Genomic DNA, 27,898 nt, shown 5'->3' with positions numbered 1-27,898 from the left:
CAAGCACAGCAGGGAAGAGTTCTGAAAAAAGAGAAGAGGTTAACTGAAGAATTCCAGGAAGAGGTCAAAGGGTAGACATGATCTCATCATAAACTTCTGTACTTCTTGACTGAATACTTGACTGACTGAGGAAAAGAGGTTCATAGCCACTGACCAAAGAGATGCTTCAGTAATTAGCTGATAACTGAATTGAGAACTGTATTCATCTTTGCTAGGAGAGGTTTTCTAAGCATAGTACCACCAGGAGATGAAGGCATGAGTTGCACAGTGATTCTGAAAATGTTATTTCAGCTGAGAACTATAGTCAAGATGGAGAAACATCCTGAGGGAGAAGGCTGAAAAGAAAAATCAAAAGTCTCTTTCACCATGGTACCTGCTCTTATCTTCCACATACAGTGGATAGAGGAGGAGGTAGCTTAAAAAGCTGTGAACGGTTGGTATCGTTAGTGGATGTTGTTTTAGGGTATTAAGTAGCCCTGAAAATAGATCTTATAGACAGTTGGAACAGACAACAGTATAATGAACAATAGAAAGTAACACTTGGAGGAAAGCTAGTCTGCCAGAGAGTAGCATTATGGCATCACTAGAAGGTATTAACTGCTTTGCTGTGCTAGAGGCATGAGTTTCTTCCACCGAAATTTTGCCTGATTAGATGTGTTTCCTTTGTGTTTATCTCTTCATACAGATGCCCTGAACATATGTGTTCCCCACATGTGGATATCCAACACACAATTCCTATAATTGTCCACTCTTCCCACTAAGTATGTATATAGTTTAGGGAAAGTGAGATCAAAGATTGTGGGGGAAGGCTGTTATTTTATTTTCATTTTATGTAATCAAAGTGCATCATTTGACAGATTAGTTAAAATTAAAATATTTCAATAGGGGCTTTTATTAATGATTTGAAGAGGATTCCCATTTAAAAATATCTAGAACTTAGAGTAGATAACTTGGGGTTTCTTGGTACTATAGATGCAAGACATATAAACATTCCTGAAGATAGGAACTAAATTACATCTCATGGGTCCAGATGTGTTTGACACCAGACTATCTAAGTCTCTCAGCTGCAAAACAGATAGAAAGGAGAGGGGGAAGGAGTAGGAGACACACACTCACATGAGAGAGAGACAGAGACAGAGACAGAGAGAGAGACAGAGAGACAGAGTTAGTTTGAGAGCAGAGAATATCTGAATTTTCTATTTATATTCCCAGTGTTAGTACAGTGTTTATAGTGAATTTTGGATCATCCCCCCTTTAGTCATTCACTATGCCATATTACATTCCTTAGAAGCTGTAATTGGTTTATGCATTTAATATACTCCAAATGAGTCTCTGTCATTAGATTTAGGCATATATTCATCAAATTGCACATTGATACATACCTTCTTGGCCTATTATACAAATCAAATAACTAAGTTGAATCTGAATGCCTAGTTATGCTTGTGATGGGCACCTTACAAATAGATATTCTATTTTTAGTGATCCAGTGTGCTTAGAGCTGAGATGAAAAGGTGCTGTTAATTAGGAAAAAAAACCCAAGAAAACATGCTCCAAAAGCAATTAATTGACTATTTGGATATGCATTTGAAAGGAACATATATTTCCAAAGAGTATAACTGTAGTTGTGAGGTTTGAATAGGTAAGTCACATTGTTAAAATAATACTAGAAAGTAAAGGGAAAGAAAAAAATTTAGGTTTTAAAATATGTGGTTATTAATCTTAATTCTATTTATGAATGTATGTGTGTGTGTGAATACAAAAATTTTGTGGATTTATTAGAACATTCAATATTAAGGATTCAATTGTCAATCAATAAACATTTATTAAGCACCTACTACATGCCATGAGTTGTGCTAAAGACTGCGGCCAAAACTCCTTATGGAGTTTAAAACCTAATGAGGGAAATGACATACAAACAAATATATACAAAGCAAACTATTTACAGAATAAGTAGAAGATAATGAACAGCAGGAAGGCACTAGAATTAAGAGGGGTTGAAGCCAAGATTACAGTAAAAAGTGGAATGTTAATTGAGACTTAAAGGAATCCAAAGGCATAAGTGGTTGGAGTGGAGGAAGGAAAGTGTTCCAGGCATGGAGGACAGCCAGTGAAAATTCTGGAGTGTCTTGTTAGTGGAACAGCTAGGAGGCCAGTGCCACTGCATCATAGAGTATGTGTTGGGGATTGGGAAGGTAGGAGGGGGCTAAATTATGAAGGTCTCTGAATGCCAAACAGCATTTTATATTTGATCTTGGGGGCAAAGGAACCACTGGAATTGTCTAATATGTAATATACTTCTCTTCCATCAGGGAAAAATTACAAGATAGACTAATATAACCATAGATATAGAATTGGATGATATTTTAGAATTCAACTATTTCAATCCCTTATTTTACAAATTAATAATCTGAGGTTTATAGCAGTTAAAGTGACTTGACCAAGATCACATAGGAAGTAAGTGGTAGCACTGGGATTTGAATCCATTACCTGTGACTAGAAAAGAAGTACCCTTTCTGCTATACCATGTGACCTTTGGAGGCACTGATTACATACATTGGTGTCCCTTCTTTCACTGATAATTTATTATCACTCATTGTAATACTAATGATTATACTGGATAATGACAATGGGTAAAGGTTATACAATTTGGAAAGATACTGGCCTGGGTGCCTTTTCTTTTCATCAGCCTTATATTGACTGCTATGATCCATTGTATGGGTTGAGATCCTACTGATTTATGAGTTTCTACCTGCAGAAGTGAGGCCAAGTGACCAGTTCAACCTGCATTATTATTGCTGTTGCCATTGTCTTTATTATTAATTGTTTTCTACTGTAACTGTAAGTGCAAACCCTATTCTGGAAGACTTTTCTCAAGCAGAAGGAACTACCTTTTAACATGGTTGGTAATAATTTTTGCTTTCATGTTAATCATAAAGTTTTCCTTAAGACATAGCCACTTGGGGGTCAGCTAGATGGCACAGTGGTAAAGCACTGGCCCTGGATTCAGGAGTACCTGAGTTCAAAGCCAGCCTCAGACACTTGACACTAGCTGTGTAACCCTGGGCAAGTCACTTAACCCTCATTGCCCTGCAAAAAAAAAAAAAAGACAGCCACTTGTAGCCTCAAAATTTGCTTATGTAAAGTATATATTTTTTCCTATTCATCTAACTTTTGCAAAGCATCCTCCTCCCACCCAAAAATAACAGTTGCTCCTATCAGTATTTTTTTTTTTTTTGGTGAGGCGATTGGGGTTAAGCGACTTTCCCAGGGTCACACAGCCAGTACGTGTTAAGTATCTGAGGTCGGATTTGAACTCAGGTCCTCCTGAATCCAGGGCTTGTGCTCTATCCACTGGGCCACCTAGCTGCCCCATCAGTCATTCTTAGGATATTTATTAATGCTCAAAATGAGCAGACTGCCTGTCCTAAGATAAATGTTACCTCCAAATGTCACTGACTATACATCACCCTTAGGCTTATTATGCGAACCAGTCTATCATCTTACCTTCTAGACAACAGGTGCTTACATTTAAGGCCATTGAGGCTGTAACTCTGTTTATGGAAAGAACAGTCCACAAGCAAAGCTTGTGTGCTTTGGCCAATTAGCACTTAAAAAAATTTCCATGGCCTCAATCTTCCTGGCCAATTAGTGCTCACAGAATGGGGTCTGGCACATGTTTAGAGAACCTCTTTTCCTGCTTCCCATGTGGGAGACTCTGGGGAATCAATTCTTGGGAGACTTGTGATGATATGTAATGCAAGTATATTGAAGAGACTGGAGCATGGATAGACATTCTGTAACAGGTAGCAGTCCACTAACCACAAAGCAAATGGTGGCTTCTTTGTCTGAATGCTGAACTGGGAATGCCTTCAAAAGGCATCAAACAACTAGAACCTTGTTTTATTATTATTATTATTATTTTTAGCTTCTCTCTCCTTAACTCATAGCGTCTAGTGAGAGATAATTTAGAGGCTTTCTCCCCTCTGAGACTGATGTACGGTCATATGAAATGAGCCTTGGTCTTTTGTCTTGGCTGATTTTTCTTATCTGTTTTGGTCAAAGTACCACTTTTTGAGTTTTGAAAGTTTAAAAGAGTGAGCTTTTGGGAGCATACCAGCTACGCAAGGTCTGGGATCCTAAGGGTCTGAGGCTATCGTGAGTTTTGCAGCCACTCTGACATAAATGCCCCCATAAGTGGGAGTTACCTTTGGGAGGGAGCTTTGGGGTCCAACCTAGCAGTCCCTAAGACAAGGGCTTATCTGGGAGCAATATTGCATTTTGATGTGACCTTGGTAGGACCAATGCTATGTAGGAACTGAGCTAAGTTTGAACCTTCTCCCCTCAGAGACTGAGGTAATATGGGGAGAGTATGGTCCCAAGATGCTGGGGGCAAATGTTTGTACTTTTCATATGGATATATATATTTATTTATTTTTGGTGAGGCAATTGAGGTTAAATGACTTGCCCAGGGTCACACAGCTAGTAAATGTTAAGTGTCTGAGGCCGGATTTGAACTCAGGTCCTCCTGAATCCAGGGCTGGTGCTCTATCTACTGTGCCACCTAGCTGCCCCATATGGCTATATTTTTAAAGTACATATCCCTTTGTAAAAGCTAATTAATATTACATGGTTATATGGAACTGGGGTGCCAGTTACTGGCAATTATCAGGGACATAACAGGTGAGAGGCTGAGCTGAGACCAATAGAGAAAAGTTACCACAACCTTTCAGGGTACTCCTAGGACCTTGTGGAGAAGATGTAGCAACTTCATTCTAGGATAGTGAGACTGTAGTATACTTGTTACACTCGAATACTCTTTAGAACAGTGATGTCAAACTCAAATCAAAATGGGGGCCATAAAACAGTTCATAAGGATACCTGTAGGCTGCATATTGATTTAGATCACGAATTAATATCATCTATGTTTTACTGTATTTTTATTTATTTTGCTAAATATTTCACAATTATACATACATTATATATATATATATGTGTGTGTGTGTGTGTGTGTGTGTGTCTTTTTTTTTTTTTTTTGCATGGGGCAATGAGGGTTAAGTGACTAGCCCATGACCACACAGCTAATAAGTGTCAAGTTTCTGAGGCTGGATTTGAACTCAGGTCTCCTGAATCCAGGGCTGGTGCTTTATCCACTGTGTCATCTAGCTGACCCCTTCCCAATTGTATTTTAATCTGGTTCGGACTACCTTCAGGAATGCTGTGGGCCATTTTTGGTCCAGGAAGCTGAGTGTTTGATGCTTTTGTTCCAGAATAGACTGAGAGACCTCACTGATAAGGATTGATAAGCAGAAGTATAGCTCTGTCACCATATAAACAGAAACAACCTAAACTCAAATAACATTGCTGCCAATGACACCTTACAACCCTCATATGGATTTGACAATATGGACTGGCAGAAAATATCTTTCATCTGGGAATACCCAACAGGATGTAAAGCAGAATTCATACTTCAAGCATTCACTACCCATTTGAAATCTGGCTGGCTGTAATTCATCTCTGGAATAGTTCATGTCATGGCAATCCACCATGATTTGGAATCATTTAGAATTACTGAGATAATATTATCGCTGTTATTGTTTTAGATGACATTTGTGGCAGGGAACAACTCAGGATGATTCAAAACACAATGCAATCTTCCCTGCCTCCAAATTCAATGTTGTCAGGTTTCTTCCTACTAAATTCTGGGTCTAACTTACTGTCCTCATACAGTGCCTTTATGAGACATAAATATTAATCCATTAGCTTAATGGATTTCCCATTCAAATGAATATGTAATTTAAACAATATGTGTTCTTTATGCACTTAAAGTTTCTGTGTGCATTCCCAGACTAATTTTGAATGATCATGGATTTTAATTGGGGAAGCTCCCTGATGGTTGGCAGCTTGATGAAATTGACATAATGCCATTAGCAAACAAAAATATCTCGAAAACATCAGAATTTATAGAAAAATGTTCATCTATTTGGACTTTTCATAAGACACCCTCTATGAGACTGGTAAATAACCTTGGTGATCCAAGTGTCTCCTTCACTTGATATTAATTTTTAAAAATAGCTATAAGTCTAGGTCTAGAAATCTCCAAGCCTTGGGCTTTGATGGACTGGGTCTATGTTGGTGTTTGGCCTCAAAAGGTTATATTTGCTTTGGCTCATGTGTCCCCACTAAAATTTTTTTCCTGGGAAATCTGCAAACTGTGCCCCCCATACCTATATTTCTAAACATTGATGGTATCATATCCATATCAAGTAAGGTCCATTTTTTCTTTTTCCCCATAGAAAATGCAAAAGGTGCAAGAGGATTCTCATGAGTCTGTTAACATAAAAAATACAAAAACCACTCATAGTAGTTTGTAATCTTTTCTTAGAAGGAAACAGAAGTTTTGCCAGGAGGGCAATCAATACCCTGACACTTCTGTGGAATCCCTTTCTCCCACAGCTTTCTATAGAGCTTTTCCCAGGCTTGTTGGGACACCTTATGATTTGGCTTCCTTCCTAGAAAGCAAAGCACATGTTGGGGCTGGTGGACAAGAATGCCTTTTTTCATCAGAATTTCACTGCCTAAATAATTCACAGTAATAGTGGGGAACAAATCACAGGTTTTCTACTTTTCTATATTGGGGCTTTTTTCCTTTAAACCTCTTTCAGTTCTGGGGGCTGAGTAATCTTTTTCTTTCTCTTTAGTTCTTGGCAATCCTTTATCTCTTCCTAGAAAGTCTAAGGCTGATGCTGCTCAGGAAATTTCCCTTCTCTTCTAGCAGACTAGATTTCAGTATTATGCTGCCTAGGGCATTTTCCTCCCCTTCTTACCATTAGATAGGTGTTCTGCAACCATGAACTATTTTCTCGGGCAATGCTTTCTGTTCTCTTCCCTAAATCAATTTGGGGTCCAGTTTATGTCTGACTTTACCATATAATTCTGTCTTGTTTTTCAGTTTTTTCAGTTGTATTGACTCTGTGAGTCTATTTGGGGTTTTCTTGGAAAAGATTCTGGACTATTTTGCTGTTTCCTTTCCCAGATCATTTTGTAGATGTGGAAACTGAAACAAAGAGGATTAAGTGTATCGTCCAGGATCAAACAGCTAGTAAATGAATGAGGCCAGATTTGAACTCAGAAAGTTGAGTTTTCTTGGCTCCAAGACTGAAACTTATCCTCTGTGTTACCTAGCTGCCTTTCACAGCTTTTGTCTTATAGTAGCTTTTAATGGCTACTAATTGTTGTTGTTTGTCCTTTATTCTCAAAGAGGACCATGACACTGGGAGGTGATATCATGACTTGCAGTGAATTGGATTTAAGTGAGGGAGGGCTGTGCAAAATCACCACCCCACTTTCTCTTCCAGAGTCATCATCAAGATGACTAGAGATCATCTTGCATATAGTTGGAGACCTTGGCCTATTTTGTTTGTTTGTTTTTTTGTTTTGTGGGGCAATGAGGGTTAAGTGACTTGCCCAGGGTCACACAACTAGTAAGTGTTAAGTGTCTGAGGCCGGATTTGAACTCAGGTCTTCCTGAATTATTAAAGGGCCAGTGCTTTATCCACTGTGCCACCTAGCTGCCTCCTACCTTGGCCTTTTTAAGCTAAAGTCTTTACCAGGTCTCAGTAATAAATAAATGGGGGAAAGAAATAATGAAGGAAGGAAGAAAGGAAGGAAGGAAGGAAGAAAAGAAGGAAGGAAGGAAGGAAGGAAGTCTGGGAGGGGAAGGCCCTCAGGGTTTCTGTCTGAAACTGAAGCAGTTGCTATTTGTACTCACTTGCAGTGGCTACTAATGGATAGGCAGAGGAGAATGGACTCAATTCTTCACTACTACCCAAAAGCTGTTGCCATCTTTTGGGTCAGGAAAATCTGCTCTTAGTTCTCTCCAGGATCATGTGTTCAGAAAAGGAAACAGAGAGGTAAACAATACCTAGGAACCTGAGGTTTGGGAGCTCTTCTCTTGCATGACTGAGGCATGCACATGTAGTTCAACCACTATATGCTTCTTTTTTTTGGTGGGGGGGGGTTTCAGAAGTAAAATTTATTCCAACTACATGAGCCTTACCCTTCTCCAGTTTAGGAAATTATTTAGTAGAGAGAAGAGATGACTTTTCCAAACAATACTAGGTGACTTTTCTTATCCATAGTACATAGTTTTTCTTACTGGGAACTATCAAGGGGCAAGGAACAGAATAAAAGTGTTGTACTCCACTCATTCTTTTTTGAAGTCTCTCTGCCCCCCCAGTTTCTTCAGAATGGCAAAGAAACAGTCCTATGGGGTTTTCCATTCATTAAAGAGATATGGTGGCAAGGAAGAACAGTTAATATCACTCACTCATAGAGGTAAAGGTCTGTATGTATGTCAAGCATGTATGTATCTGAGTATATTGGGATCAAAAAGGTGGCAGGAGAAAACAGGGCTGGAAAAACAGGGAAGCAAATTCCCCAATTTTTAGGTTCTTGGAACAAACTTGTGGAGACATTGCTTTTGCTTACTGGGAAGTTTTCACATTGGGTCTCTTTTTCCCTACTGGCCTCAGCAGCCCTGCCATGGATCCAACTGATTCTTGCCCATCATGAAGTTAATTTTTCATATAATTTCCATGTTGTAGATGCACCGACAAGTCTCATAGCTTTCCCTCTGTTGTTGGCAACATGGCTTCTCATAGTATCTCTGACACTTGATGTCATCAATGAGCCCATCCACAGTAAGAATTCTGTTTGGGGTCCTGTATGCACCTTCCTGGACCATCACAGTCCTGGCAATACTTCAAGTGATTTTCCATGATCTTGGCTGTTTTTTTTTCTTTTTTGGTGGGGCAATCAGGGTTAAGTGACTTGCCCAGGGTCACACAGCTAGTGTCAAGAGTCTGAGGCCGGATTTGAACTCAGGTCCTCCTGAATCCAGGGCTTGTGCTTTATCCACTGTACCACCTAGCTGTCCCCTACCACCTAGCTGTCCCCAATTTTCCATAATCTTGGGGCAAGGTTGTCCTTATAAGGAAAGGAGTTTTCAACTAAAGGAGCTGAAGGGTGTGTGTGTGTGGCGGGGGCATTAGAGAGACAACTGCCAGCATCTTTTTTTCACCCTGGGAACCTAGATCTTCAATGCGCCATCTCAGGGACTGACCGACCTCTCCATTATATGCTTCTGATAAAAATCAGCCATTAATCAATCAGTTAACATTTATTAAACACCTACTGTTTGCCAAGCACTGTGCTAGGCACTGGGGAAACAAAAAGAGGCAAAAGACATTCCTGATTGATCTCATCATTCATAATCTAATGGACAATTCCTAAGGATGGGTATGAGAAAAGTTCTCTTTCCCTCTGCTCCACCCTGAAAAAAAGGCACAAAAGTAAAGGAGAAAAAGTAAAAAAAAAAAGAATGAAGAATGGAGGACTCACTCTCTTTTTTATAGACTTGCACAAAGAAAGTAACTTCTCTGACAAATGTCAATCCTCCTAAGACCCCTAGCCAGAGAATGTACTGGTAAAGATTTAACAACTGGCTGTCTGAAAAAAAGAGGAACCTGCACCTACAACCCAGTTTTAAGTAAAATGTGCACTATTAACATTTTCCAGTAATTTCTTAAGTCTACACAACACAGTATCCCAAGGCCTGGTTTGCATCCTTTTGCCAATTTCTGAGGCAGAAATGCTCACATGGAAAATTTAACAATTGGATCAGTGGATAGAGAGCTGAGCCTGGAGTCAAGAAGTTTCCCTTTTGTTGAGTTCAAATCTGGCCTCACACACTTACTAGCTGTGTGACCCTGGGCAAGTCACTTGAGTGTTTGCCTCGGTTTCCTCATCTATAAAATGAGCTGGAGAAGGAAATGGGAAACCACTCTAGTACCCAAGAGAACCCCAAACAGTCAGACACAACTGAAATAACTGAACAACAACAAAAGACTTTTTAAGCTGACTCCTAGACAACCAAATCACTTTGAAGGTAGCCTCTGTCACAGAAACCCATGTGCTATAAAAGTTCTAAAAAGTGGTTGCAAGGTAACCAGTTTATCCTGGGACACTATCACTAAGGTCTAGTGAGGGTTTGCCTTTTGTCAAGTCTACAAGCATTTATTAAGCACCTACTATGTTCCAGGCACTGTGTTAAGGCTACAGATATGAAGAAAGGCAAAAAAGTACTAACTCTCAAAGAACTCACATTTAAGAGTGGAGACACACAAAAAACTATGTACAAACAAAATATCTAAAGGATAAATATATGTGTGCATGCATGCATGCATGTAGGTGTATGAATAATCAGCAGAAAGAAGGCACTAACATTAAGGGGGTTAGAAAGACTTCTTGTAGAAAAGAGGGTTTTAGCTAGGAATTGAAGGAAGCCAAAGAAGATGGGAGATAGAGATTAATTCCAGGAAGGAATTATTGGGGACAACCAGTGAAAATGATTGGTGTCAGGAGATGGAGTGTTTGGTTGGAGGACAGCAAAGGGGTCAGTGTTACTAGACCAAGGGGTAAGAGGATAAGAGTAAATTGTAAGATGATTAGAGAGGCAAAAAGAGGCCAGGTTATGAAGGCCTTTAAAAACCATCAGAGAGTTTTCAATTTTAAACTGGAAGTAATGGGAAACCACTTAAGTGTTTGTCCTCTTAACAGCATCAGTGTGAATGTCCACATTCTCTATGGTGAGGTGTTTAACAAATGTTATAAATAAAAGCTTGCTGGACTTCATGACCCTAGGTAAGTCACTTAACCTCTCATTGCCTCCTGCAATTCTTTAAGACTGTTAAGATGTAGAGAGGTGCTAACCTGACTTTGTAGAGAGGATTTCCTCATCTCGGAGTTTCCTATACCAATAGCATCTGATTAAAAAAGAATTAGATTCCTGAAGGTCACATATGAACTCAGAAACCCACCAATCAACATTATCTATGTTCTATTATATTCTTATTAATTTTGTTAAACTTCTCTCCATTACCTTTTAATCTGATTCTTCCAGGTGTTTTGCCAGCTGTTTTTACCAGGCTGCATCTGGCTGGGAGTTTGACAACTTGGTCCTTACACCAATAAAATTTCAGGTTCAGTTCCTAGCTCTATAAAATTCAACACAATTGAAATGAAACTTGCTGTTTATGGAATCTGAGACAAATTATTAGCTTGTATTTTATATCTGCAAAATTCTTTACAGATATCTTTACAGATACCACCTTATTAGGTAGACTTGTATTGTTACAGTCAGATTATAAGAAACCAAAGTTCAGAGAATGTACAAAGCTATTAAAAACCCATAGTAAGAACTTGGACTTTCTGCCCCAGATATATTTCTGCTGTTCAACCTTTTGAGTTCTGTGGTTAACTTCTAACTCATTGTGAAGGTGAGAAAGGGACTGCTGAAGGGATGGATTTCTGAAACCCAAGTCTAAAGTCAGTTGGTAATAGTCATCTATTTTATTAACACTTTGCCTAGAACATGTAAAAAGTGGCAGAATAGACTGGTTTGGATTTTGCTTCCTCTCTCTCTTACTCATTCACTAAAGAATTTCCTAATAGCTAATTAAGTGACCCTGAAGGGTGTAGTAGAAGATAATATGGAGGCAGAAACCCCACAAGCCAAATTCTGAATAATCAAAACTTAAGAGTTCATAAAGATACTCAGTTTTTTATATGAGACCACTAAAATTCATACCAAGGGAAATTTGAGTTTGTTGTTCCTGCACACCCCATTATGAAAGTATAGCTAGCCAGAATAAGGATTGTTAAATAGGGCCCTTAAGGGGGAAAGAAGGGGCCTGAAGTCATTAATGCTGGCCTAGGAAGCAGATTTTAAGAGGTAATAATGTGACCGCATTGGAACATGAAAGTTCCTGTTTGTTATGCAATGTGTACATTTCATTATTTACATGATTGCTCTAGGTGATTGTGGAGTTGTGTACACAGCAAATCCTGACTGTAAGCACAGTCACAGCCTCTGAGAATAAAATGAAATATAATTTTATTACTTATGTCTTTTGCACCAGGGTTTTCCATGAAGAACATTTCCCTAAATAATGACCTCTTTTCCATTTTAATTTAATTTATTTTTTTAAGTCACTAAACTGTTTTAATAATTCATAAATCCCTTGGATACACTTTGTTTCCAAAATTTCTCCTGTGCTTATAAAAATGTACCACCAGGTAATAAAAATCCTGAAGTGGGAAACAATTCAACAAATATTTTAAAATGCCTTCTATGTGCAAACTGCCTTTTATGCAGTTACAAAGCTCTCTTGTTTCACTGTCCTCTCCTAAATGGCATGGGGCTTGTAGTGAGTGTCTGAGGCTAACCATATTATATTTCTTTGCAGTGCCCAGGAAAGGTTCAAAACTTTTTCTAATATGTTAGACTATTCATTTATTCCCTCCTACCGTTCCTCTTCAGGGGTTATTTCTGAGAAGTAGGAGGCAGCATGGTATAGGGAAGGGGAGAGAGAGAGAGAGAGAGAGAGAGAGAGAGAGAGAGAGAGAGAGAGAGAGAGAGAGAGTCCCGTTCTTGAGTCACAGGAACTGGGTTCAGATTCTGATTCTGTTACTTGTGTTACCTTGGGCAAGCCATCTCAACTTGCTGAGTTTACTGTCTCTATAACCGAGGACTAGGTGACTCCTGAGTCTCTTTCAGTTCAAGATCTATTATTCTATGATTGGTATTCCTCTAGTTAGTAAACATTTATTAAGGACCTATTCATAACTCAACTGAGGTGCTACAGCACCTGCTAGCTATTCTCAAGGTTGGACAGAAGTTTAATTGTTATGTGAGGTGTGTGTGTGTGTGTGTGTGTGTGTGTGTGTGTGTGTGTGTGTGTAGGAGTGAGCCAGGAATCTTTAGGGTGGAGGAAAAATTCTAATAAAAAGAAGAAGGAAAAAAAATACCAAGCATTAGAGTGTTCTTTCATTTCAGTCAGTACAGTACTATCACCCCCTTGGGATGTTTCCTGATAATCTTTCCACTCCCAGGGCAAAGAGACTTATTAAGACTTACCTCTTTTGTAATACATGCTCCACCCCCAATGAATTAGTACTTTTCACTGTTTCTCTTGTCTAGGTTTATGGTTGTAAGTTATATAAAGTAGGACTTTAGACACACACTCTCACATTCGGAAAACAAACCTCTAGCTCTTGCAGCTACACACATACACACGAACGCGCACACACACTCGGGAGAACTCAAACGCAAGGGGACACACACACACACACACACACACACACACACACACGCACACACAAATTCAGAGCTGGGAAGTTCCTACTGCTTCACTGGTCGTCAGAGAACAACAGGCTTTCTAGAAAGTCGGGACCGTCACTCAGGAGAGAGGAAAGTACGGACAAGCTGCCCATGGCTGACTTGAGCTTCATTGAAGATTCTGAACCGTACACGGGGAAGGAGGAAGATGATGAAGAGGAAGAGGAGGAGGAGGGAGTGGAGTGGGGTTACGAGGAAGGTAATAGAAAACCCCTCACAGAGTTGGGTTATCGAGGCTGGGAACAAATTTCCTGGTAAATGTCCGGGCTATGGATGTCGGGCCGTGTTCGCCCTCCGTGTGTGCTTGGGGTCAGTTAGATAGGCGAGCTGGGTGGGGGTCGTTTGGGCCGGTGGTAATGGCGAAGAGAGCAGGCACTGGGCAGCCCCGCAGTGCCTAGTGGGGGACTGAAGGGTACGGGCGAGGCAAGGTGGGGAGCGCAGGGGGGCAGCAAGCTCAGCTCTGCTCACTAGTTCTCTCACTTGCTTGCTCTGAGCTGGGAGCTGAGCCGGTGTGGAGACCCTGCCCTAGGACACTGGGGGAAGGCCCTGAGGGCTCCAGTCTCCTGGGCTGCTCCTAGCTCCTCCCCGGAGTCCCTGCTCTCTTCCCAGCTGGGACCCACCTCCAACCTGTGGCCTGAATTTCATCGTAGCTGCGACTTAATGTAATTTTTGACTACTTGTTGAGGGTAGAATAGCTTCTCCACTTGCGAGAAGAGCCTTTTATGTTTTCCCCTTCTGATTTCCTGAATTCTCCCCTTCTGTACCTCAAAAAACTGGTATTTCATTATTTGGCTATGCTTCCCCACACCCTCCCATTATCACAGTGTAAACTTCTATCTATCTATCTATCTATCTATCTATCTATCTATCTATCTATCTATCTATCTATCTATCTATCTATCTATCCATCTATCCATCTATCTATCTATCTATCTAGGAAGGCTCACAGACACATTCTGTAGTTAGCCTAATTTACATCATCATCTGCTATTCTTTTGAACTAAGTTCTCAAGTTTCTGCTTGAAGTAGAAGAAAGTGTAGCTGATAAGGGATGTCTAATGATACATAATATTGATAGAGCCCTGTTTCACCAAAGTCTTTAATGTAGATCAATCATCTTGATTTGAGAGCCACTGTGGCATCATGGATAAAGAGCCGAACTGGCCAGGGAGTCTTTCATTCATTCAGCCTGTATGTCCCAAGGCAAGTCACTTAACCACTCACTGCACCAGATGACTTTGCAAATATAAGTTGCTGATTTACATCCCTTTAAAAGTTAGGACCGTAAAAACAAGCAGGAATCTAACAACATTAATGTCTTTCAGTTATTCAAAATAGTTGTAGAGCATCTTTTACTAGAAATTTTGTATATGTTACATTAGTGAAATTTCACATTTCTAAGTTTACTTATGTGAATGAGTGGTGAATTATGAGTACAATCATCTTTCTGAAATACAGGAAGACTTTCTGAGAATTTAGCATCCTAAATTTTTTCTATATATATTTAGGGCTTCAAATATAATTTTGAATGAGTAATGATATGCTTATATTCACACCCTTAAAATGTATAATTATGTAAGTTTTAAAAAAGCATATAAGAAATTTGTGTGTGAATTTTTTCACATTCCTACACATGGATACCATATATACATATCTGCATTATATTTAAGCTCACTAATATCAGTTATCATTTTTCATTTATCTTCACAAGTTTTTTTTTTTTTAGCAACACAGCTGTCAATATATTTGTCCTTCATTGAACATTATTGCTATTACCAGTAAGTTTGTGGTATTTTAGTTTTTCTTGTCATTTTAAGATAATTTTCCCTGATTCATGTCACAAATCACATAATTATATCTACATGGTAAAAATAAAAGTATTGTGCTATAAATCAATTAAATATGGCTTTTTGGTTTCAAAATGAGTGGTTTAGGTTAACATGGAATCTTTGTACTATAGATTTTTCAGAAAGTCAAACATTTGCTTCAAAATCTAATGAAATATATTTATCTTTTCTTTACCTCCTTAGTTTCATGGTCATGAAATTGTCCTTAAAACAAGATGTAGTTGAATGATAGAAGTATCAGGGTCATAAACAGAAAACATAACTTTGATTTTTGTTTCACACTTTTTATGTGTATAACCTACAAAAAAGGACCACTTTATTTCAACTTGATTATAATTTATTTTGTTCTTAGGGGTTGAGTGGGGCTTGGTATTTCCTGATGCTAATGGAGAATATCAGTCTCCTATCAACTTGAATTCAAGAGAAGCCAGATATGATCCCTCACTGCTGGATATTCGTCTCTCTCCAAATTACGTGGTGTGTCGTGATTGTGAAGTCACTAATGATGGACATACAATTCAGATTGTTCTTAAATCAAAATCAGGTATTTAAAAAAAATTCCATTTCCTCTGTTCTCATCCTCCAATGAACCAAATTGTTGTTATTGTGACCTACAAAATATTAACTGAAAAACTTCTATGAGAATAAGGAGGCAGATAAAGTAAAATTTCTATATTTAATAGTAATATACTAATTTATCTTATGCATTATATTTCCTTTTCCCCTCCCCCACCCCACTTGTAAAGTTTTGTCAAAGACTTATTTATACAAGGTTGAATGTGTGCATGTGTATACACATATAGATATATACATACAAATATGTACATATATCCATATCTCTCTCTCTCTCTCTCTGGAATCTTTTTAAAGAGGGTCATAGGAATCATAAGATTATCTGATGATAGGTTTAGAGTGGGGAGGTACCTTAGAGGCCCTATAGTTCAATTCCCTCCTTTAAAGAGAGGAAGGAACCTGAGGCACAAAAAGAGGTTGAGTAACTTGCCTAAAGTTGCACAAGGAATACGTAGTAGATCTAAAATTTGAATCCAGCTCAGTCCAGCATCTTTCTACTATAGCACATTCAGGATGATGTCAGGTAGGGTGTTCTGTGCTGTGTGATAAAGCATTTCCATGGGGTGGGTCAACCTTATTCAATATATATGGCAAAGGCTACAGCCTTTGAACTATAGTTCAGGAAATTGTAGGTTATCAGGAAAGGTTTACAAAAACCATACATTACCCTGAATTATTTCACCAGGCTAATTTTGTTAGGAAATTGCCATAATATATCTTCAGTGTTAGGGCAGCTAGGTGGCACAGTGGATAGAATGCCAGACCTGGAATCAGAAGACTCCTCTTCCTTGAGTTCAAATGCAGCCTCAGATACTTACTTGCTGTGTGACCCTGGTCAAGTCACTTAACACTGTTTGCCTCAGTTTCTTTCTTCATCTGTAAAATGAGCTGGAGAAAGAAATGGCAAACCACTCTAGTATCTTTGCCCAGAACACCCCAAATGGGATCACGAAGAGTCAGACACGACAGAACAACAGTTACAAAATCTTCCATGTTACACGGGAAGGTTAAGTTAACTGTCCTCCTGTGTAAAATGGACAGGATTGACTAGATGATCCCAGAAGTTCTTTAACTTTGCCTACTTGGACCCTGATCTATTCATGTATGAAATAAAGAAGTTTTCCTATATTTTCTATAAAGTTCCTTCTATCTCTCAATGTTATAATCCCATGATCCTGTGACTTGATAATTGGTCAAAATATTTCTCTTAGTCGATTGAATTTTTTAGTTGAGACCTGTGATTTCATGGGGATAGAGAATTCCCAGGGAGGAAAGTCCCTCTACTAATACAGATCAATTGTGGCTCTTCAATTTATAATTCCCTTGAGAGTTGCTTTGGGCTACTGAGAAAGTTGAGTAATCTCTCCAGGTTCCCATAGTTAATATTATAATGCTAGGACAGTTTCTGGTGCATGGTGAGTTTGTGACCTGTATATACAGGGGTCACACAGTCATTAAGTGTCAGAGATGGGACTTGGAGCCACATCTTTCTGCCTTTGAGTGTGGTTCTCCATTTACCATTCAACACCATGTCTTTCTTGCTTAGTATACTAAGAAAAGTTGTAAAACACACACTCCAATAAAAAAACAAGCCGACCTTTCCTGGAAAGCACTTGGGGAAGGTTGGAAAATTATAATATATTTGAATTACATAAGGTGCCTGACAAGCAGTGCCTAAATGTGTTTAAATGAATTCAGAATCAATACCTGTGATATTTCAAACTACAGATTCCTTACATTTATCATTACCCAGTTTAAGCATTGATTTCTAACTATAGACTAGTCATTAATTATGGATGGTTTTGAACCTTAATCTAGAATTAATATTCCATCAGGGAATTGTAGATTCATGTTTTCTTTTATTCTTGTCCAAGTTTGGTCAAGGTACATGCATTATATCCAATATAATATGGATTTTTGTGCTTGATAAACAAAAGATCCTGTTTGATTACCTTGCTCATATCTCAAATGTAATTTTGAACTCAATCTATAATCCAGGTTATTTTGACTGTGACACGTGACATGAATAGGCATTTCAAGTTTATTGGAATGGGATTGGATGCCATTTTTTGTGTGTGGAAGATGTGCTTTAAGAAAGAAAAAATAACTTGAATATGTTTTAAATGCTGATATACTGCTAAATTACTGGAATAAAGGTTGTGAATTGACAGGGATCCATGAATTCTTCTGTTTCTAAAGTTATGACTTTTTGTTGTTTTTCATTTGTTTCTATTGTGCCTGACTGTGACTTTATTTGAAGTTTTCTTGGCAAAGAAACTGGTGTAGTTTGCCATTTCCTTTTCCATTTTTTTTATAGATGAGGAAACTGAGGCAAACAGGGTTAAGTGACTTGTCCAGGGTCACATAGCCAGCAAGTGTCTGAGGTCATATTTGAACTCAGGAAGCTGACCTCTAGGCCCCCCCAAATTATGCCTTCATGGCCAGTTTGATCCAACATGTGTTTGTTAAGTGCTATTCGTCTATACTAAATAAAAAAGATATGTCTTCCCCCATCTCCCATCCCCTGAAAATCATTTAACAACGTGCTTACCTTCAGGGAGTTTATAAGCCCTTGGAGGTAATGGTAGTGTGGTAGTGAATAGCAAGATTGCACAGTTGAAATTATTAGAAAATAGATGCAAAACAGTATTAAAAAACCTGCTACATTGAAGATCATAAAGTTCTTCCACTGCCAAGGAAAGAAATTTTACTTTATGCTGTGGGGTGTGGGGTGAAAGGGAACGGGAAACTGAGGATATATGTCTGGAAGAAAGACAATTGGGGAGGGGAGAGGATGGCTTAGGTCTTAAGAGGAAGCATTACTGGTGCTGTCTAGCTAGAGTGAGCCACATGAGGCACTGATCAATCATAATTTGGGGTAAGAGGTGGAAGGAACTGGGGAGCTGAAAGGGTGAAATTCTCTAGGGACTGGGTGGCACAGTGTTTGAACCAGGGCCTGGAATCAGGAAGACTCATCTTCCTGAGGTCAAATCCAAACTCAGATACTTAGTAGCTTTGTGACCCTGGGCAATTGGCTTAACCATCCTTGCCTCAGTTTCCTCATCTGTAAAATGAGCTGGAGAAGGAAATGGCAAACCACTTTAGACTCTTTGCCAAGAAATCCCCAAATGTGGTCATAAAATCTTGGATACAACTCAGCAACAACAACAACAACAAAATGCTCTCTAGGCCTATGGTACAGTATCAGGGTGGCTGGACAGAGATGGCTAGGTGTAAAGGTGATGCTTATAGGACCATAATGTTGTAGATTTAGAGCTAGATGAGACCTTAGAGGCCATATAGTCAAACTCATATTTTACAGGTGAAGAAACTGATGCCCAGTGAGGGTCAAATGACTTACCCAAGGTAATACATAGAATAAATGGCAGAGGTGGAATTTCAACTCAAGTCCTTTGACTTTAAATCAATTGCTCTTTCCTTTACGCCACACTACCTCTCAACCTATTGTACTCTGCTCTGCCATATCAGATGGGGAGTATTATGCATAGTGCTGAGCACCACATTTTAGGAAGAATATTGATAAACTATAGGGGGTCTAGAGGAGAGCAACTAGGATGAAAAAGGACATCACATTCATGTTCTTTGAGTTCGTCCTGAATGATCTGGAGATATTTATCCTGGAGTAGAGAAGAATTAAGGGCAGCTAGGTGGAACAGTGGATAGAACATGGCCTAGAGTCAAGGAAATCTGAATTAAAATCTAGCTTCAGACAGCTGCATGACCCTGGAAAACTCACTTAACCCCCATTTGCTTCAGTTCTTCATCTGTAGAATGTGGAAATATTGGAGAAAGAAATGACAAGTCACTCTAGTATCTTTGCCAAGAAAACCCCATGGGCATTCAAACATGATTGAACAACAAAAGAGAAAAATTAGTGTATGGATAGTATTGATAAACTGGAAAACATCTTGAGGAGGATAAGTTTCTTCTGGTATTTGAAGTTGTTATAATATTGGTTACTGTATTGATTAAATGGTTATTATTATATATTTTTTGCAGGGCAGTGAGGGTTAAGTGACTTGGCTGGGGTCACACAGGTAGTAAGTGTCAAGTGTCTGAGGCTGGATTTGAACTCAGGTCCTCCTGAATCTAGGGCCAATGTTTTATCCACTGCACCACCTAGCTGCCCCCTGTTGATTAAATTCTTAAGTCTTTCAGAGTGGTTCATTTTTACAATGTTATTATAGAATAAATTGCTCACAGGTTTTTGTTTTTCTTTTTTCATGGGAGAGGAAATAAATGTTAGTAGGAAAAATATTTATTTAAAACATTCTTATTTAATTTTTATTTTTACAGTATTTTATTTTTTACAATTACATTTAGTGACACATTTTAACATTTATTTTAAAATTTTGAGTTTCAAATTTTCACCTTCCCTCCCTTGCTTTCCCCTTCCCTAAGATGATAAGCAATTCAATATAGGTTATATATGTGCAGTCATGTAAAACATATTTCTATATTAGTTATGTTGTGAAAGTAAAAACAGACCAAAAGAAAAAACCCATGAAAATATAAAGTGAGTGGATAAAGCACTGGCCCTAGATTCAGGAGGACCTGAGTTCAAATTTGACCTCAAACACTTGACACTTACTAGCTGTGTGACCCTGGGCAAGTCATTTAACCCTCATTGCCTCACCAATGAATTAATTAAGAACCGGTAATGACCTGAGGAGAACCTTGGTGGGTTACTGACAGTTCTGTCTTAGAATTTTTGAAAGAGAAAAGGAATCCTGGCATAGAATGACTTGAATCTGAGGGCTCAGAAGAGAAACTAAAGCTAGATAAGTAGATCTGGGAATGAACTGCATACAGATGATAACTGACCTCATGAAACTTGATCATCAAGTGAAATAGTATAGAATGGAAAGAGAATAGGGCTTGGGGTTAGGGGGGGAGGCAGCTAGGTGGCACAGTGGATAAAGCACCAGCCTTGGATTCAGGAAGACCCGAGTTCAAATCTGGCCTCAGACACTTGACACTAGCTGTGTGACCCTGGGCAAGTCACTTAACCTCATTGCTCTGCAGAGGACAAAATAAAACAAAACAAAAAAAGAGAATAGGGCTTGGGAAGGAGCTTTGGGTGTATCTTCACTGTTGGGGGCATGATTTGAATGGAGAACCATCAAAAAAGTAGGAGAGGTTGAACATCAGGGAAGAGAACCAGGAGAAAGAGGTTTTCCAAAAGCCTAGAGAGGGGAGAATAGGATAGTAGATTGAATTTGATTTTTAAAAAATTGTTTAATTGGCATAAATGCTAAATCTTACATTTGGATTTTTAAAAAAATCTATTTAAAATATAAGAGGTGGGAAATGTGACTAGACATCAATGTATCTGGAAACATCAGTGTGTTTTAATAGATTGCAAATTCATTAAGAGTCAACAGTGTGACTTAACAGTAAAAAAAAAAAAAAACTACTGTGAAACTATAAAACTATTCAGCTGCGTGGAGACATACAGTGCCCAGGCCTGGGTAGGTGAAAGTCCTGCTCTGGTCTGTACCTCTCAGACTGCAGATAGACTTTTTCAATTCTAGGACCACATTTGATGAAGAACATCTGTCACTTCAAGAGTATCTGCAGAGCACAACCTTGATGGTGAAGGGCCTTGAGATCATTCAAAGAAACTTGGGGACATTTAGATTGGAAAAGAGTAGAATTAGATGGGAACATATAGCTGCCTTCAAAGTAGTGTATGTGGAAAAAATGGTTACAATTATTGGTTTTCCTCAAGAGGGAAATATTAGGAGCAGTGAATGTAAGTTGCAAAGAGACCTTTAGGTTTATGAAGAAAAAAACTTACTAACACTTGGAATTGTTCAAAGTGAAATGGTTTGCTTCAGGAGGTAGTGGGTTCCACCTCATTGGAGGCCTACAAGCAAAGAAGAGATCATCCCCTCTTAGGAATATTGTAAAAGGAATGGTTTGTTCATGCCTGGCTTAGCTTAGACAGCCTCTGTGACTCTTGATTCCAATATTCTATGACATGTATCACAAATTGTTGAAAGTACCAACGTATTTTCAGGGACTTGTATGGTCTCAAGAGACATCTGAGACATCAAACTGGTAATTTAGACATAGGCCATTTATTTTTTTCAGCCTGTTCCTTCTCATTTTCTCTATTTTTCAAATAATTTCCCCCTCTAGTTTTTATGGTTCATAATATTAACCTCACATTTATGTAGCTCTTTGATGTTTATAAATGACTTCCCCCAAAACAAGCCTCTGAGGAAAGAAGTGGAAGATTGTTATCTCATTTTGTAAAAAGTAATTTTAAAAATTGCTTCTCTTTTTATTTGCTTGCATTTTGTACCCTAAGGAAGAGCCACCAGCTTTTCCTATTTTTCATTTTGGCTCTGACCAATGGTACTGATAGACCTTGGAATGCCTTGTGAACCATCAGTGAGGGATTCTGTTATTTTCACTACTACCGTGGATCGTGGATTTATTTGAGCAGAATCATTTCAAAATCAGCAGTCCCTGAATGGTCTCTATGATTACTCCCTTTAACTAGAATATTTAATTCACCAAGTTATTTTGTTTCTTGACTGGGCTACATAACAGATGATTCAGAGTGTCTATTTTGACATTTGTAAAATTTGTGAGAGTCTGCGCTCATGCTTAAACTGCTAGCAAATGATGATATGTGCAGCCTTTCAAGGACATTTGGCACCAAAATGTGACATTTAGAACATTTCAAAAGTGCAGAAAAGATGTTTAAATACTCGTGTAGAAGTGTTTAAAGAGGCCTGTAAAGGAATTATGGACCTGGGGAAGGGAGGTGAGGAGGGCTCTGAGTTTACCTGTCCTTATTTTACTAAGGGTCAGTGAGTTGCAGTATTTATCTAGGGCTCCTACTTTTCAAAACAGGATATAGTGAAATTGGCTAGTTTATAAATATTATGCATTTTGGGGTATATCTTTAATGCCAGCTTTGAAAAGTTGTTCAATAGCTGTATTAATTATTCATCTTTGGAGATAAAAATCATGAATTTTGTAGATTGATGCTAAAGAAGATAGTAATTGGCATTTGGGCCAAGAACTCTAGGATAAAAAAAGAAACAGTGTGCTATTAATGTCTAAACTTTTAGGTTTATCTTTAAACTAGGTTGACTTAGAAGAACTGTACTCAGACTTCCTAATCAATACCAAATTAACAATTCTTAAATGTTAGGTTGTTGTTGTTTGTCCTGCATTCTCGAAGAGGACCATGACATCAGGGTGATGTCATGATTTTCAGTGACTTGGATTTAAGTGGAGCGAGAGGAGGGCAGCTAGGTGGCACAGTAGATAAAGCACTGGCCCAGGATTCAGGAGAACCCAAGTTCAAATCCAGCCTCAGACACTTGACACTTGCTAGCTGTGTGACCCTGGGCAAGTCACTTAACCTTCATTGCCCCACAAAAAACCAAATACTCCCCCCCCCAAACAATAACCAAAAGTGGAAGGAGAGGGCTATGCAAGGTCACCAACCTCACTCTCTCCTCCAGAGCCATCTGGGTCCAGTGGCAAGATATATATCAGGATGACTGGAGATGGCCCTGAATGTTTGAAGCAATTGGGGTTAAGTGACTTTCCCAGGGTCACACCGTAAGCATCTGAGGTGAGATTTGAACTCAGGTTCTCTTGACTCTAGAGCCTTGGTCTATCTAGGCACCACCCTAAATGTCAGCTGTTATCCTTATGGAGGATGTGTTTCCTCCACCCCAATAATGTACTTAAGTAAGCTATAACTTTCTCAAGGACTTAATCTGTAAGCAAATAATGTAATGGAGGTATTGCATTTGGCCCAATCAAGTTGTCCCAATAATGAAGCGTTCAATACGAAGAATTATATGGGCCTCTATTTTACTCTTTCCAGACTTTTACGACCTTGGAGAAATCTACATTTTGTGGGACTTTTCTGAATTGTCAGTTTCATCTTATATTTTTGGAGAACTCCAGAAATGCAACCAGTATAGGCTGCTATCACTTCCATTTACTTCTAGTCATTGCTTCCATTCTCTACTCTGATTAGTACAAATGTTTAGACAAGTACACTATTTAATTTCTCTATTGCACACACCAATCACTGTGCTCCAAGGATCTCAATTTTCTTCATGTGCCACAGGATGAAATTGTGCATTTATAAATGTACATAAAATTGAAATTGAATTTTATCACTGTTTTTATTTATTGATTTATATCACTGATATAAAGAGGCACTTAAAGGTAAAAATAAAAATATAGATTTTTAGGTCTGTGTACTTTGATTTTCAACTAGTAAGATAGACTGAAACTCTCTCAAGGTTATATATCCCATCAGCCTATTAGACGAAATTAAGGGTAATGAATTTTTTAAATGTACTCTTTGTGCAGAAGGAAGTGCTAATCAGGATAGGTCATTATACCCTTTACTTGTCACTTATTATAGAAACCTTAATTGGAAACTTTTACTTCTGGGCATTTTGTAATTCTCTGCACTAATTTTAGGGTCAGTATTTTTTTTCTTCCCACAAATGTATGACATACAGTGTTACTCAGCAGTTTTACTTAAAGTTAAAGGTAGTGCCAACAAATACATTCTTATTCCTTTTCATAAAAGATGCACTTTGGCCTATTAATTTACATAGCATGGTAGGATTATATTTTTATTTCGTATATGGTAATATTTTAAAATGTCAGCTAGGTGGTTCAGTGGATAGAGTTCCGGGTCTGGAGTCAGGAGGACCTGGGTTCAAATTCAGCTTCATACACTTACTGTGTTACCCAGGGCAAGTCATTTAACTCTAGTTGCCTCAAGTTTTCTCATCTGTAAAATAAGCTGGAGAAGGCAAAACACTCCAGTTTCTTTGCCAAGAAAACCCTAAATGAGGGTATGAAGAGTTGGATATGACTGAAAATGACTAAACAACAACAATAACAGCAAAGATTTTTAAAAATGGATGTCATGAGGCAGCTAGGTGGCGCAGTGAATAAAGCACTGGCCCTGGATTCAGGAGGACCTGAGTTCAAATCCGGCCTCAGTCACTTGACACATTACTAGCGTGTGACTCTGGGCAAGTCACTTAATCCTCATTGCCAAGAAGAAGAAGAAGGAGGAGGAGGAGGAGGAGGAGGAGGAGGAGGAAGAGGAGAAGGAGAAGGAGAAGGAGAAGAAGGAGAAGAAGGAGAAGAAGAAGAAGAGAAAAAAAATGGATATCACCATGTTATTTTCCAATTCTTTCTATAATTCTATCACAAATATTTATTAATGCCTTTTAAGTATTAAACACTTGCTAGGTGCTATGGGGAGATATAAAGAAGAGAGAAATATGGTGTCTGCCCTTATGCAATTTACGGTCTCCTATGGAAGATACAAACTTTGTATCATATGGCTTTGATACAAGGCATGATGTTAAAGTGCAGTAAGAAGAATAAATACAAAGATATATTAGTTGAAATAATCATGCTATCAATTCTGCCTAGAAGAGTGGCAAAATTATCCTGTCTAATTATCGGGGGAGAGTGGGAACATGGCGATATTTCTATTGGCTAAGAAAGTTTTTGTTTGTACATTGCAAAAAAGTATGCAATCCTGAGTATCCATTCTAATGGGGGAGGGGCTCAAACTTGGCCAATGACTTGGCACTTTGACGTAAGTGAAGTGAATGTGGATACAGCTAAAACCAATCAACCAACCAAAAAACAAACAAAAGGATGTAATTTTCATTGTCCTTAGGATGTTATTGTCAGCTCAACTCTACTCTCAATGACTGGAAAATTAGGAATAGGATCATCTGAGGGCACAGTGCAGAGGTATTCAGTGAATTTGTTTGGGATGGTAGAGAATATTGCGACAAGTAGGTTTGGTTGCTTGATTTGCAGAAGCCTAGGAGCCCGGGTAACGGGTCTTAAATCTTAGACTGTGTAAGAAGAGGAGGTGATTTCATCATCAAGGCAAAATAGACTTAGAATGGAAAGGATAGGTGAAGATTGGAGAAAGCATAGTTTCCAGGGGGAGGGCATGGAGATATCTAGAGGAATTTATGATTCTAATCAATCTCAATACCCTCTGGGGACCTTAGAAGGAAGAGTCTTCTCTCTCTGTCTCTATCTGTCTTTTTGTCTTTGTCTCTGTGTCACTTTTTCTGTAGCTCATCACACAGTGGATACAATGTTGGGCCTAGAGTTCAGGAAGACAGAAATTCAAAACCTAACTCAGACACTGATTAGCTCTGTTACCCTGGTAGAGACATTCAATATCTCTCTGTTTGCCTCAACAAAATGGGGATCACATTAGCACCTGCCTCCCAGGGTTGTTATGAGTATTAAATGAGATAATATTTATAAAGTACTTGGCACATAGTAGGAACTTAATAAATGCTTGTTCCCTCCCCTCTTTCTCTATCCTCCCTGCCTCATCTTCTTGCTGGTTAGGCAGGACAAATCAAATAAGAGTAAGGCCAAGCCCTTTACTTGGTGCTAATGACCAAGAATTAGATATAAGAATTGCCTTGAGGGATGTTTAACAGATAGATTGAGGAGGGCCTTCATTGCAGGTAGGAGGAACAATGTAACTATGTGGAACTTTGTGGCACATATTGAGTTTGTTTAGGGTGTAGCACATATAAATAACGGCAGACAAGGCAGAAAAAGTAGTTTGGGAACAAGTTTTGGAGTTTTGTAATGCCAGGTGAGTGTTTAGATAATGTAGACACATTAAAAGTTTTAGAACAAATGGAAGGTAATTAGCACTCTAGGGAGGGAGACAACTTTAGGTAATAGTGCATGCACTTCATCTTCACCTCTGCTTCTGGAATCCTGGTTTCTTTTAAGGCTCTGATCAAGCTCCACATTCCACATTAAATCTTACCTTCTCCATGCATCTACTAGTGCCTTCCCTCCCCAATCTACCTCATATTCATTTTATGCATGTTCTGAATGGAGTTGAATAATTACATATACTTGTTTATTATTTAAATTTTTTTTGATGGTGAAATGAAGGTTAAGTGACTTGCCCAGGGTCACACAGCTAGTAAGTGTTAAGTGTCTGAGGTCAAATTTGAACTCAGGTCCTCCTGAATCCAGGACTGGTGCTTTATCCACTGTGCCACCTAGCTGCCCTCCCCCGCTTTCAAAAATTAAAAAAAAATATACTTCTATCTCGTTTGTTATACTTATATATGTATTTTTCATCTTCCCCATTAGAATATAAAATCTTTGAGGACAGGCACTATTTCAATTTTGCCATAGAGTAGGTACTTAATAAATGATTATTGGTTGATTGATTAATTGATTGCTAGATAAATTTCAGCAGAGATTGAGCACTTATCAGAGAAATTTCAGTTTGGGAAGGAACCTTAAAGGAAATCTAGTCTAACCTGTTCCTGAACCAGAAACTCTCCTACAATATCCCTGACAAATGACCATTTGCTTCCATTTGAAGGCCTCTAATAAATTGAACCCATTACTTTTTTTTTTCAATGGGGCAATGAGGGTTAAGTGACTTTCCCAGGGTTACCCAGCTAGTAAGTTTCAAGTGTCTGAAGCCAGATTTGAACTCAGGTCCTCCTGAATCCAGGGCCAGTGCTCTATCCATTGTGCCATTTAGCTGCTCCCTACAACTTAAAAAATAATATTCGTTTTTTCCCCAATTACATGTAAAAAAAAAACATTCATTGTATTTTTTTTCAAGTTTTGAGATCCAGTTTCTATCTCTTCCCCCTTTCCCCTCTCTGTGAAATGGTAGGCAATCAGATATAGGCTATATGTGTATAATCATGTAAACCATTTCCATATTAATCATTTTATAGAAGAAAACTCAAACTAAGAAGAAAGAGAAAGAAAGGGTGGAAGGAAGGAAGGAAGAAAGTAAAAAAAAAACATGCTTATAAGATGTTACCCAGTTCTTTCTCTGGAGATGGAGAGCATTTTTCATCATGAGTCCATTGGAATTGTCTTAGGTCTTTGTATTGCTCATAAGAGCTGTCATTTATGGTTGTTCATCATGTAATACTGCTGTTACTATGTACAATGTTCTGGTTCTGCTCATTTCACTCTGTATCAACTCAAGTAAGTCTTTCCAAGTTTTTCTGAAATCTGCCTGTTCATCATCCTTCCTATAACTTTTACCTTGACCTGCTTTTTCCCTCCAGAGCCAAGCAGCAAAAATGTAATCCCTCTTCCATATGGCAACTTATCAGAGCTTTGGATAAAATAAAAAATGGCATGCTTATTAAATTTGCAGATGACACAAATTTAT

At 38.5% G+C, this 27,898-nt stretch overlaps 1 protein-coding gene across 1 annotated transcript in view; it reads left to right on the top strand.

Moving 5' to 3' along the window:
* The first annotated feature begins 12,989 nt into the window (after positions 1 to 12,989).
* The window catches only part of CA8 (carbonic anhydrase 8), a 162,202-nt gene continuing 147,293 nt past the window's right edge, over positions 12,990 to 27,898 (top strand). Inside the window, exons 1-2 of the mRNA XM_043976306.1 lie at positions 12,990 to 13,436; positions 15,437 to 15,628. Of these exons, the coding sequence (XP_043832241.1) occupies positions 13,331 to 13,436; positions 15,437 to 15,628 (298 nt within the window). The 5' untranslated portion in view covers positions 12,990 to 13,330. The remainder of the gene's footprint in view (positions 13,437 to 15,436; positions 15,629 to 27,898) is intronic.

Source organism: Dromiciops gliroides, chromosome 1 (assembly GCF_019393635.1).
Source record: "Dromiciops gliroides isolate mDroGli1 chromosome 1, mDroGli1.pri, whole genome shotgun sequence".
In the NCBI taxonomy this organism is placed as follows: Eukaryota; Metazoa; Chordata; class Mammalia; order Microbiotheria; family Microbiotheriidae; genus Dromiciops; species Dromiciops gliroides.
This window is presented reverse-complemented; position numbering and strand designations above follow the sequence as displayed.